The 13025-nt window shown below is 39.6% G+C and overlaps 1 protein-coding gene across 1 annotated transcript; it reads left to right on the top strand.

Annotated features, from left to right (window-relative positions):
• Positions 1-323: 323 nt before the first annotated feature.
• LOC101857037 (fructose-bisphosphate aldolase) lies at positions 324-11600 on the top strand. The gene is made up of 9 exons (XM_005102791.3): positions 324-461; positions 1404-1520; positions 2027-2202; positions 2779-2869; positions 4302-4462; positions 6267-6350; positions 6990-7164; positions 8615-8814; positions 10231-11600. Exons 1-9 carry the CDS (start codon positions 455-457, stop codon positions 10321-10323), a joined length of 1104 nt encoding a protein of 367 aa, XP_005102848.1. The 5' UTR covers positions 324-454; the 3' UTR covers positions 10324-11600.
• The last annotated feature ends 1425 nt before the right edge of the window (positions 11601-13025 follow it).

Below are 13025 nucleotides of genomic sequence, written 5' to 3'. Positions count from 1 at the left end.
TTACTGCGTAATTTTTAACGGTTTTTTTTTCTTTTGTTGTTTCTATTTCTCTAGGCCTATTCTATTTTGGCCGACTTTTACTCCTCTCTTCTGTGACCCTGATCTCTCAAACGACCTCGACCGATACAGGGAGACGTAATAACCTTGTTTATGAATTATATTAGTATGCTATTATTTCGTTATAGAAGTAATGTCTGTCAAAATTGTTAAAAACAAATAAAATATTACCATTCAAAATATATCAAAGGAATATTTAGCCTTTAATATTGCACAACAATCCTTAAATTTGTACAAAGTATTTTATACAATTATGAAGGTGAAGGTCGATGCTGAGCTGACCTCACTGCGTCACAAGTGCCTCCGAGTCTCTCTCTCTCTCTCTCACGTAGACTTTCTCGGATTCACTGTCTGCTATCTATTGTGCCCGTGCAGCCACCCCGCAATCAGATCAACCATGGCAAGTAAGTGGCTTTTGATTTGCTATTGAATATGAATTAAAGTTTGTCTTCGTAATGTGGGTTAATTTTTGTACTGGTTCAAATACATCAATGTAATTCTGAAGCCGAATATCGCAGCCTGATCAGCCTGGAAACTGTTGCATTTTCCCCGGATCTTATGACCTTGTCCTTGTTCAGTTGTTCCTCGTTTGCCGGCGATCAAGGTACACTGGGGTTACAAGTTTCTGGCTTGCCAACTTCAACTTACTGATTTTCTTACCGTTAGATAATAATGTCGCAGGGCTATAAAATATATATGCTTACTAGATCTAGGTCTAGAATCTAGATTCTAGATAGCTGAAACGCTCGAAAGGCTAATAATATGACTGGTCTGGAGGTCGTGAGTCAAAAATATAACAAGAAAAATTAATGAAAACTCAAAGCCTCAATGAGCGAATATGGTCTCTAGATCTAGATCTAGATCTAGATCTAGATTCTAGATCTATATATCTAGATTAGATCTATATATCTAGATGTAGATCTAGGCTCAAATATTGGGGGTGGGAACTACCGAAAAAGCACCATTTATTGTTTGTCTAAGTTTATGGCTGTGGCAAGATTAGATAGCCTGGCCTGGCACTGTGCCCTCGATAATCTATGTCATCATGCCTCTAGATCTATACTCTCTGGCCTCAAGAGCACAAAGTCTGCTTCAAATAACAAGGCACTCCGGAAATACAAGTTCACTGGGAGTGAATACAAAAGAAGTAGAGGAAACTAGTTACACGTGTTCCTAATGCAAAAATGAATCATTGAATGTACGAAATGCTTTTCATGTGCCCAAAAATGTACTTCTTGGAGAAGAAGCAGACATATAACTTTGTATGGGTTGTAAACAGTACAAAGATAGTGTTGGAAAAACAATAGGCCTATAATATGTGTGTTGGATTTTTTTCTCTTCTCCAGAGCCCACATCCCGCTTCGTCCAGTACCTCACCCCTGAACAGGAGGATGAGCTCAGACAGATCGCCAATGCCATTGTGGCCCCAGGAAAGGGCATTTTGGCGGCTGATGAGTCCGTTGGTGAGTCTTCCATGAATTTTCTTTTTTGGCTTTGTATAGAGAATGAGGAGAATGACTGCTTTTGTTTGTTTTCATCAGACTTTTCAGAAGAATGGTCGCTTCACTATATCTAGATTTTCAAATGCCAATCTGTGTAGTCTGCCTTTCTCTCTGAATTTGGAATAGTTGAGGGTGGCAGAGCCTTTGGCCTGGAGGGGATGGAGAAATGGAGACCTGAATGATTCACATCACTATGTATAGATACATTTGTTTAGTTTGTGATACTTACTATTTCAATGACCTTTGGAGTTTTTGCAATATATAGCCACACCTTCTGACTCTGTAGCATTTCCTGACATTGCGGTAACTTTTTATTTTTCATTGACCCGTCGCTATCATTGATTTTTTAGAAAGGAGACTGAAGACTTTTTTTTTTAAAGGAAGAAGTAACTTTTATTTTCTGAGGGAAGGAAAAAGTTGTTTTTTTCGATAGTCTTATTAAGTCTTTACCTGATTTTTGTCCTAAGGCACCATGGGCAAGCGTCTCCAGAACATCAACCTGGAGAACTCTGAGGACAACCGCCGCAAGTACAGAGAGCTTCTGTTCACAGCCGACAGCGCCGTGGCCAGTAGCATCAGTGGTGTCATCCTCTTCGACGAGACATTCAGACAGAGCACTGCTGACGGAAGACCGTTTGTTCAGGTATATATGCGTCTAACCTGTTCCCTGCAGAGCTATTTTCCTGCCTTACGGTAGAGATTTTTCTGCTAGTCTTGCACCTCCCAGATGCTTACCGTTGACATTTATAATGTCAGATAAAAAAATTGAATAGGAAAATAACACAAAAATATTCTTTTATAAAATTTCACTCGCGTTCCAAAGTCTTTGAGACTTTCATTAGATCCTATAAATGAAAAAAATGTGAGCAGGACGAGGTTGAGAACTAAATTGTTTCCCTTTTGTTTCTGTCTGTATTGCTTTTCCTTTGGACTAAATAAATGGCTATGTTGGTGTGCAATTCTTAACTCTTTCAAAAATCTCTCTTTGAAGTTCTGTGTCGCTTCCCAAATACTGTGTCATATTTGTACATTATATATACCCAGCCTCATTTTGGTAATGTGCTGGTGGTTTATGAAGGGCGTCTTCGGTATGTCGTTCTTTACTTTCCATCTGTTGTTTCTGTTGGTCTTGCTTTTTCTTTTTTTTTTTTTTCAGCAAATATCCATCATTGTTTCTGTGTATGCTTCTCTTCACTCCAATGTTTTTGTATTGTTGTAGGTTCTGAAGGATCAGGGTATCATTCCGGGCATCAAGGTAGACAAGGGTGTGGTTCCCCTGGCCGGTTCCCTCAACGAGTGCACAACACAAGGTGAGCATGGAAATGTTGTGGTATACATCTCTGCTGTCTTTATTTACATGCATAATTAAAGTTTTAAAACCGCTCCACCAGTTCGCAGTGGTTCCTTAAAAGATCTCTGACTTAGCTCAGCGAAAGGGTTCTTTCTTTCTCTTTGCTGCTGATTGGCTGGCATATTTAACAACAGTTTTAGTCAAAGATTCTGTGCTATAAGATGGTTGAAAGAAAACAAAATCTGGTTTTAGTTTTAGTAGAGGGTTTACGGCTCTCGCAACTGCATAAGGTTAATGAGCGCCGAGTGGTGGATGTAAACAAAGAAGTCCTCACAAGGAATGAGACTTACTCTGCTCACCTCTCTAGCTTCAGCAGCACAAAGTCTGCTTCGACTTTCAAGGCACCCCAGAAATAGCGGGTCACAAGAGTGTGACAAACATACAAAAGAAGTAGAGGAAAATGACGATAGTAAGGATAAGGAAAGAAAAAGCAGCAGTTCCCTGTTTTTTGTTCAGGCACAGTTATGAGCATGACGTTAGATCAGCCCATTTACAATTTTACTGTGCACTAGAACGAGAAATTTCCCCCCTTTGGGAATGGCCTAAAGACATCTTCAGTCAGTGGCACTGCCCCAGGGGGTTCAAAATCTGTTCAGTTGTATAAATGTAGATAATTTTTTTACAACCACAAAAGAGTTCTGTAGCTTTGTCTCTTTGTATACAAGATAAGTAGCATCCGACACCTAATAATATAATATAGGCGTCTCCTTTTTGTGAACTGTCATGTTGTGAACGCAGCCAACTTGTGTTTCGCGCGCTCGTTTGACGTAATGCAGTTGCGAGTACCGTAAAACTGTAACTGTGGGTGCTTGGTGCTTCTCTACCTTCAGAATAGCCTAAATAGCCTTTATATACAGCATACATTTTGTGATCCCCATACAGGAGTAAAGTGAAAAATCAGCTGTTAAATTAATATTTGTGTCACAATGCGGTGGAATCACGCGCTCGTATCACGCGCTCGTCAATTTTTGGGCATTTGGAGGTATTGATATCATCTAAATACTTTTTCATTTGCCTTGCTTTCGCCCATTTATCCTGAATAGAATTTGAAATATTTGCAATTGAAGGAGATGGGGTCACCAGGTTTCAGCGGTAAAATTAGCGAGAAAAGGGCTGACAAAGTTTGGTTACTTCAATAGCTTGAGAGACCTTGAAAACTTCAAAATTACATATTTTGTGCGTTTAATCTACATTTTTCAGTAACATTCACATGGAAATGTGTTTTTCTATTTACATAAAAGGTGGTGAACCAAAAAACAAAAATTTGATATAAGAATTGCCAAACTGACTGAAAAAAATGCCTGCTGTTTCTTCGATTTCATTATTTTGGCGAGCGCCTGATTTCATCACGGTGCCTCACATTTTATTCCTCCTTGCACGTCTGTCTACAGGTCTGGATGGCCTGGCGGAGCGCTGCGCCGAGTACAAGAAGGGCGGCTGTGGCTTCGCCAAGTGGCGCTGTGTCCTCAAGATCTCCGAGTTCACCCCGTCCTACCAGGCAATGATTGAGAACGCCAACGTTCTGGCCCGCTATGCCAGCATCTGCCAACAGGTGTGTATATATAAATATATTATTGTGGATGTGTTGCTTCTTGTGTGTAATGTGTGTTGTTTGTGGTCACTTTGCTCCTTCTGTCTCTGATCGGCAATGCTGTATGTATGTGTCATGGCACGATGGAATCAGGGGCTTGTCAATGTTTGAGCATGTGGAGTTATTGGTATCGTCTAAAAGCCTCTTCACTTGCCTTGCTTTCAATGAAAAAAATACCCATCCATCTTGAATAAAAGTCGAGATATTAACGATTGAAGGAGGTGGTTGGTAGGCGGGTGCTCTTGTGTGGTTTGCTTCTTTCCTATCAAACGTCGATCGCCCTTATCTCCCCTCCTTCTTTTTTATGTTTGTTACTTACTTGTAACACCTTTAATCTTCAGTACTTATATGAACTTATTGTGTTGCAAGTGCAAGAAAACCTTACTAAAACAAAAAAACAAAAAAATTAACGAGAAAGTGGCCATCAAATTTCTGTAACTTTGAAAGTTTGTGAGTACCTCAAAACTGAAAAATTAATATTTTGTACCTTTAATCGTTTGCAGTCAAATTCTCATAGAAATGTGTTCTTGGTGTGGAGTTAAAGGTGTTGAGCCAAAAAACACATATTTTTAAAAAATTGCCTGACTGGTGGGAAAATGTCTGTTTCTTCGATTTTAATATATTGACGAGGGCCTGATTTCACCACGATGCCTCACATAATATGTTTTAGTAGGTGTTTACAAAATGCAGCCATTCAGCTCAGTATAGCAAACTCATTGTAAACAATGATGAAGTGGGTAGTTGGAGGGTGCTCTGGTGTGGTTTGGTTCTTCTTTCCTGTGAAACATCTATCATCTTTATCTCCCCTCCTTCTTTTTTGTGTTTGTAACTCTCTTGTAACACCTCTAATCTTCAGCACTTATATGACCTTATTGCGTTGCAAGTGCTGTAGAAATTTTACTAAAACTTTTTTTTTTAAACTGCAACCCATGGGTGGTTGATGGGTGTGCTGGAGTAGTTTGCTCCTTGTTTCCTGTCAAACGCTTATTGTCCTTTTTTCTCTCCTCCTTTTTAATCTTTGTATGTTACTCTTCAGTGACACCTCTAATCTTCAGCTCTTATATGATCTATTTGCTGTGAAGTGCTGTAAAACTCTTACAAGAACTATACTAAACTTCAACCCTTTAAGAGTTCTAGTGTTCGGAATGTTTTTATTTAAAATCTTTATGTGTGTTCCTTGAATTAACCCTCTGCTTCCTGTTTTATACACCTTGTATTACTGTATTGTTGTGTATGAGTGGGAAACTGATACATTTTTGTCCTAAAAGGAAATCCTTTTTGTTGAAAAAGTCAAAGAGCATGCTGTAGAGCGTGGATATGCACTGTATTAATGCAATTGTTATTGTTATTTGTGTGTCTTTTGTCTCATTCTTCAGTTTGTAAAGCCTGTGTGCGTGTTTGTTCAGCCTTCTTCATAGCAACTTGCTTGTATTTTTATGTTCCACAAAACTAACAGTCATCATACCTGTCTGTGTGTGTATTTGAGTGTGTGTGTCTCGGTTGTTGGTGGGTGCTCTGGTGTGGTTTGCTTCTTCTTTCCAATCGCACGTCTATCGTCCTTATCTCCCCTCCTTCTTTTTTGTGTTTGTTACTCTCTTCTTGTAACCCCTCTAATCTTCGGCTCTTATTTGACCTTATTGTGTTGCAAGTATTGTAAAAACCTACCAAAGCAAATCATCATAATACATGTATTGTGGCTTTTGTCTTCTTTCACTCATTCAGTTTCATGATCTTTATTTTTTTTTCCTTTCTCCACGTCATCTAGAATGGCCTTGTGCCCATTGTTGAGCCGGAGGTGTTGCCCGACGGAGACCATGACCTTGAAACAGCACAGAGAGTCACTGAGCAGGTAAAGTGTTAGGATTGGCCACTGGCAGTTATTGGTGTGCGTGCAGATTCAGATATTGGGTTTTATTTTATTTTCATGTTACTGTCTTACGAGCACATAACGAAATGGTAGGCGTCCTTTAATCTTTTTGTTGTGTAAAAATGTTGTCATTGTTTTGAATACAAAGGAAATAAACGTATAAAGAATAACATTTGGAACTTGAAAATCTATTCTCTGTATGAGTGCTAGACTGCAGTTTTTTTTCTTACAGCTGTTTTCAAATCAGGCTATTTCTACTTTTGAACTTTTTCTCTCATTTTTTGCTGCTGCAAAAAAAGTAAATGTATGTGAATTTTTATTTTAGTCAACCCACCTGTCTTGGATGCGCGCGGGTTGATGTACTTGACCTCTCTTGCCCTTGTGGGTGGTTGGCAAGTGCTCTGGTGTGGTTTGCTCCTTCTTTCCTATCAAACATCTATCGTCCTTATCTCCCCTTCTTCTTTTTTATGTTTGTTACTAAATATCTATCATCCTTATCTCCCCTTCTTTTTTTTTTCTTTTTTTTTTTACTTTCTTGTAATCTTCTGGCACTCATTTGACCTTTTGCAGTTGCGAGCGCCGTAAAACCTCTACTAAAACAAACAATGTCTTTCCCTGCAGGTGCTGGCCTTCCAGTACAAAGCTCTTGCTGACCACAACATCTTCCTGGAGGGCACCCTGCTGAAGCCCAACATGGTGACCGCTGGTCAAGGCTGCACCAAGAAGTACACTGCTGCGGACATTGCCAAGGCCACAGTGACCGCCCTCAACAGGACTGTGCCCGCTGCTGTTGCTGGTCAGTTTTGCCGCGTGATAGAGGAATGGTCAATTCCCTCTAATTGTTTTTGATTGGGGGAAAATATGTTGAATAGTATTATAATCCAGTGGAATATGATGTTTCGTCAGTAAAACCAGCCTAAATCATGAGTTCATAGTGCCGTAAAACACCTACTAATCAATTTTTAAAAAACCCGGCCAAAATCATGAGTCGATAGTGCCGTAAAACACTTAATCTATCAATCAAAAACCAGCCAAAATCATTACTAGATAGTGCCGTAAAACACCTACTCAAATCAATCAATCTATCACAAACCAGCCAAAATCATGAGTGGATAGTGCCGTAAAACACCTACTCAAATCAATCAATCTATCAAAAACAAGCCAAAATCATGAGTCGATAGTGCCATAAAACACTTACTCAATCAATCCATCAAAAACCAGCCAAAATCATGAGTCGATAGTGCTGTAAAACACTTACTCAATCATTCAGTCAAAAACCAGCCTAAATCATTGTGGCCTTTCACTTGATCGTAAACTGAAAAGTCACTTCCAGTACATAAAAGTTTTTTAAAAAGAGCATGTTGTTACTTGGAACCCCCTGCCACAATCAAAAACAACCAAATACACCACAGAGCAGAATTTAGTTGATAGTGAAGGACTATTTTTGTTACCCTGTTAAATATTTGAAATTCTTTGTAGTAACTGTGTTTTCTCATAATGTTTGTCCTTGACTATGTTTTGGCCGCCAAAATTAACCAAGTCTAGAAGAGAACCTCTTAATGGACAGCAAAACTTTCTTCTGATAATTTGAAATGTCCAAGAGAGATGAAAAAAACCTGAATCTGTGTTCGTATTTTCAGCTTTTGTCGTTACAGGATATGTTTGTCTTTATAAATATTTTGTCTTTTCATTATTTTTTGTTTTGTATTTCTTTCTTTCTTTCTTTTTTTGTGAGAGGTGTAACTCTCATGAAATTGAAGATGAATTTCACTTTATTTTCTATTGTTCACACTTAGTCCATCAAAGGAAATTGTTAATCCCTCCCAGCCTGACTCTGCCCAGTGACAGAAATATGCAATGTTTGACTCATGATAAGAGATATTTGCACACAACCTGTACTTATTCGTTATGGAAACTTTATTTTTCAAATGAGTGTTTTGTGTGAAGTGATGTGGGCCAATGGCCTTAAACCCTGAATAAACTTACTTACTTTCTAACCCCTAAGGGCAGTGTCTCTGACTGTAGTGTCTTTAGGCCATTCCCAAAGTGGGGACATTTCTCGTTCAGGCATAGTAGAATTGTAAATTTGCTGACTCATGTCACGCTCTTAACTGTGCCTGATCTACAACAGGGAACTGCTGCTTTTTCTTTCCCGATCCTTATGCTGTTGCGAGCGCCGTAAAACCCTCTACTGTAAATATAAATTAAAAACTTACTCACTTACTTTCTATTTTTTTCTTTTTCAGGCATCACATTCTTGTCCGGTGGTCAGTCGGAGGAGGATGCCACTCTCAATCTGAACGCCATCAACCAGTACGCTGGACGCAAGCCCTGGCCACTCACCTTCTCTTACGGCCGTGCCCTGCAAGCCAGTGTATTGAAGGCCTGGGGAGGCAAGGACGAGAACGTCAAGGCTGGACAACAGGAACTCCTCAGCAGAGCTTCCGTAAGTCTGGATTCACGGATGGATGGTATTATGCAGTTGCGAGCGCCGTAAAACCCCCATACTAAACTAACGAGATAGATGGTAGTATTGTTGTGGGTGGTTGGTAGGGGGTGCTCTGGTGGGTTTTGCGCCTTCTTTCCTATCAAACATCCATCGTCCTTATCTGTCCTCCTTTTCTGTGTATGTTACTCTCTTATATCACCTCTAATCTTTTGCACTTATCTGACCTGTTTGTATGTGGTTGGAGGGAGCTCTGGTGTCATTTGCTTCTTCTTTCCTATTAATATTAAACTTAAACTTCTGTCGTCCTTTTCTCTCTTCCTTTTTTTTTCTATGTGTGTTACTCTCCAATAACACCTATAATTTTCATCCCTATTATGCTCTGTTTGTGTAGCAGGTACCATGAAAGTTTTACTAAAACTGAAGTTCCTGTAGTCTGACTGCTTGTTTGTGTCCTATGATAATACAATTCTTTTATGTAAAAGAGTCACACTTCATGTACTACAGTGGAACTCGGATTCAACGAGGTCGCTGGGCCTGACCTAAAATCTCGTTGAATACGAGTGTTCGTTATAGCAAACAGGAGGTTTTGTGTAGGTAATTACAGGCACTGAGCAAGTAATGTATAAAGAGAAGTCACAGGTAGTGCCTGAAATGCCTTCATATTATGAGCTGTGTTTAAAAAAAGACCGATTCGTTCAAATGCACACGCATGTGTCATCTCAATTGTTTACCAAAAAGTTGTGGTGCTGCGTAGTGTAGAGCGTAGCATACAGCAACTTTTAGTAATGGTAAAACGGGCCGTGCATGTTTCTGTTGTGACTGCCAGCGCATTTTGGTTTGGGTTTTTACAAAAAAAATATAGTACTGTACCACCAAACTAAATGAAAGTATTGAAAGGTTTGTTGCATTTTGGCTAAATTCTGAGCCATGCCATTTTGCTAGTCCAGTGAGGAAATCTGTCCGTCATTTTATGTTGGAAACATTCTGAAATTATGCAATCGGGAGGCCAAAAATGTGAAATTATGCGATTCTGTTAATTTTTACAAAGAATGATAAAGGAAAATAATCAGAAATTATGGAAAGAATGATCAAATTTTGCGAAATTATGCGGGGTACATAAAACCACGGGGACAGGGAAATGCTAGTTTGTTTGTTTTTCATTATCATCATTATTATTATTATAACGTGTGTCATTTCACATTTTTACATGTGGGTGATTGGTGGGTGCTCTGGTATGGTCTGCTTCTTCTTTCCTATCAAACATCTATCGTCCTTATCTCCCCTTCTTCTTTTTTATGTTTGTTACTCTCTTGTAACACCTCTAATCTTCTGGCGCTCATATGACCTTATGCAGTTGCGAGCACCGTAAAACCTCTACTAAACACATTTTTCCATTGTTGTCTTCTGTTCCAGGCCAACGGTGCTGCTGCTGTGGGCAAGTACGGCGGTTCATCTGGCAGCGCTGCCGGAGGCGACTCTCTCTTTGTGGCCAACCACGCCTACTAAACCGGGGACTGGAAATCGGCAAGAACCGCCTCGGGAGTACCATCATCCGCAATATGCAGTCGCAAGGATACTTTTTTCAACCCATTTGTGGTCTTCCTCAAATGTTTTCTTGTGATAATTTGTTAATAAAAAGCTTGTGATTCTTCTCAGTACCTATCTACTACTACACCAGCATGAATTACACCTCATTTTGGTAGATGAATGGGCTGTAAGGTTTTTAAAGACATTCGCGACCTTGTGCAGTTGTGAGCGCCGTAAAACCCTTACTAAACTAACTAAAAAAGACATTTGTGGCCACGGCCCTGAGGACTATAAACATGAACTTTTTATAGATTTCCACATTCTATATTCTTGTGCCAGCCCCAGGGTCACAAGCAAAATCAAGTGATTTTATTTCTCTTTGATGTCGTATGGCTCATCATAATGACACCATGAGTTTCAGTAAATAACTACAAGCTTTAAATCTCTCGGAATTGAAACCCGACCAGAATGGAAAGAACCCTAAAAGACTGAGAAGGTCAGCAATCAATTTATCGGGTCTCTTGTTCTGGGTAATGTTTGGGGGTGACGTTTTTGGAGGGACGTTCAGTTTATGTATCATACATATGTACATCACTTTCCATCCTTCTCCTTTTTTTTTAGGGTTTGTTTTTTTTTTTTTGGTGTCACTTTGAGCTATTAGAGTTGATTGTTAGTCCCCCCTCCCTGTTGTTGAATTTGCTGTTTTTGTGTCAATAAATGTGCTATCAAGGTGCTGCCCCGGTCTCCGGTGCTGGGGACTTGGGGGACCCTGGAGTGCGTCCGCAGAAGATGCAGGGTCCCCAGATTTACTGCTCTTTTGTAGGACTGTTGTTGAGTTTCTTCTGAGTTGAGGGATTGTCATGTATATATTTATAGAGTCTAGATGTACAGGACATCTTTTTACTGACTGTTATTGTTTTTTTCCCTAATATTTCTTTATTGTGTATGGTAGTGTTGGTTTATATTTTCTTACTTGTAGGAAATTCTGTCATACACCTTTTTTTTTTTTTTTGCTTTCAGATCTCTAAAAAAGAAGATCAGAAAATAGAAAATTTATTTGTGATAGGCTGTGATTTGATAAAGTTCCATACAATCCATGTTCGGCTTTTTTTTTAGAAATAGTCGTGGTTATCTATTGGAACTGACCTTTTCTGTAAGATTTATTTGTGCTAATATAGTGGGGCTACCCACTCTTTCCCCTTTCTTCTATGTGTGATATAGACAGTGACGAAGAATAAATATTAAATGTTTCATAATTTGTGTGACTTTCTTTGATCTTTAACCTAACGCTAATGTCGCTGTGTTTGGTTTCTTATTTTGGATAGGATTCATTTGCTTGGCTGTCAATTTTCACCATCAACCACTGTCACTGTCAGAGGTGCTGATCAAGACACTAAATTAGACACGTCAAGACAGTGGTTCTGATCCTAGCATGACTACCTCTGTACTGGAGGTTCAGATGTTCAGAAAATTGCCCAGGTTTAAAAACACAGTACGACTTTTGTCCAGTCCCCCATTCATGATCGAGTTCCCTGTCGATTATATTGGCTGCTTTTTCTTTCCTCATCTTTACTATCGTCATTTTCCCTCTACTTCTTTTGTATGTTTGTCACTCTCTTGTGAACTGCTATTGGCGTGGTGTCTTGATAGTCGAAGCAGACTTTGTGCTGTTGAGGCTAGAGAAGTGAGCAGAGTAAACCTGATTCACCGTTTGGACATCTCTATTTACATTCACCCCTTGGGCGCTCGTATGACCTTATGCAGTTGCGAATGCCGTAAATCGTTACTAAAAAAAAAAATCCAATATACATACGAGGTCTGTCTCCGAATAAAATTTCCCTCCTCCATAAAATAAAAAGTACCCAACCAACAGCCACTAAATTTTGTGACATGTCTAAGAAATCTCAATGCCAAGTTGCAAGTGCATTGGTGAACAGGTCCTAGAGCTGTGATATGTCAAGTGTGGTGTACTTGTATACTTTGTCCAAGGCAAATTCGAGGAAAATTGCTGAGCAAAATATTGGTGCAACCTTCTCATGCTACGATGTCCGAGTTGTGATCAAATGTTCAACTCTTCCCGGCAAGTCCACAGTTGAAACCCATGGTGATCTATACAAAGTAATAGTAATAGACTGCCCCAATCGTGTTATGCAAGAAAAATTCTGAAATTATGCGAACTGAGCCCAAAAATGTGAAATTATGCGATTCTGGTTTTTTTAACAGAATGATAAAGGAAAATAATAAGAAATTATGCAAAAAATGATCAAATGTTGCTAAATGCGGGGTGCATAAAACCACGGGGACAGAATAGAGCATAATGCCCCGTCAGTTCGAATACATGTAGTAAGGAAATGGATTAGGGAGGTTGAAGGTGGGAGGTTTGACATTAAAGATGAAGAGCACACAGAAAACACGAGGAGAGAAAAGTGATGCGCATTGTTTTTACGACATGAGTGGCATCAAACTGAGCTGACTAGTCCCACCTGACGTAACTGTCAATGGTTACTACTACTGCTTTCGTCTCCACTTTCTGCCCCCCACCCCTCACCTCCTTTGCCCCCTCCTCTGAGCTCCTGCTGACTCTTTCTGCAGCCTTTCTAAGCTTACTGCTACTCCTTGGCTCCTTACACTCACAGCTGTCTTTCAGCCGCACCCCTATCTTCTGGTAAGAAAGATCTACA

Source organism: Aplysia californica, unplaced genomic scaffold (genome assembly GCF_000002075.1).
Source record: "Aplysia californica isolate F4 #8 unplaced genomic scaffold, AplCal3.0 scaffold00341, whole genome shotgun sequence".
Taxonomy (NCBI): domain Eukaryota; kingdom Metazoa; phylum Mollusca; class Gastropoda; order Aplysiida; family Aplysiidae; genus Aplysia; species Aplysia californica.
This window is presented reverse-complemented; position numbering and strand designations above follow the sequence as displayed.

Bases quoted from the DNA above. Each gene is read 5' to 3' on its own strand.
- LOC101857037 (XM_005102791.3), top strand. The intron at 2,203-2,778 runs GTATATATGCGT...GTATTGTTGTAG, and splicing joins ACGGAAGACCGTTTGTTCAG to GTTCTGAAGGATCAGGGTAT. The intron at 4,463-6,266 runs GTGTGTATATAT...CACGTCATCTAG, and splicing joins ATGCCAGCATCTGCCAACAG to AATGGCCTTGTGCCCATTGT.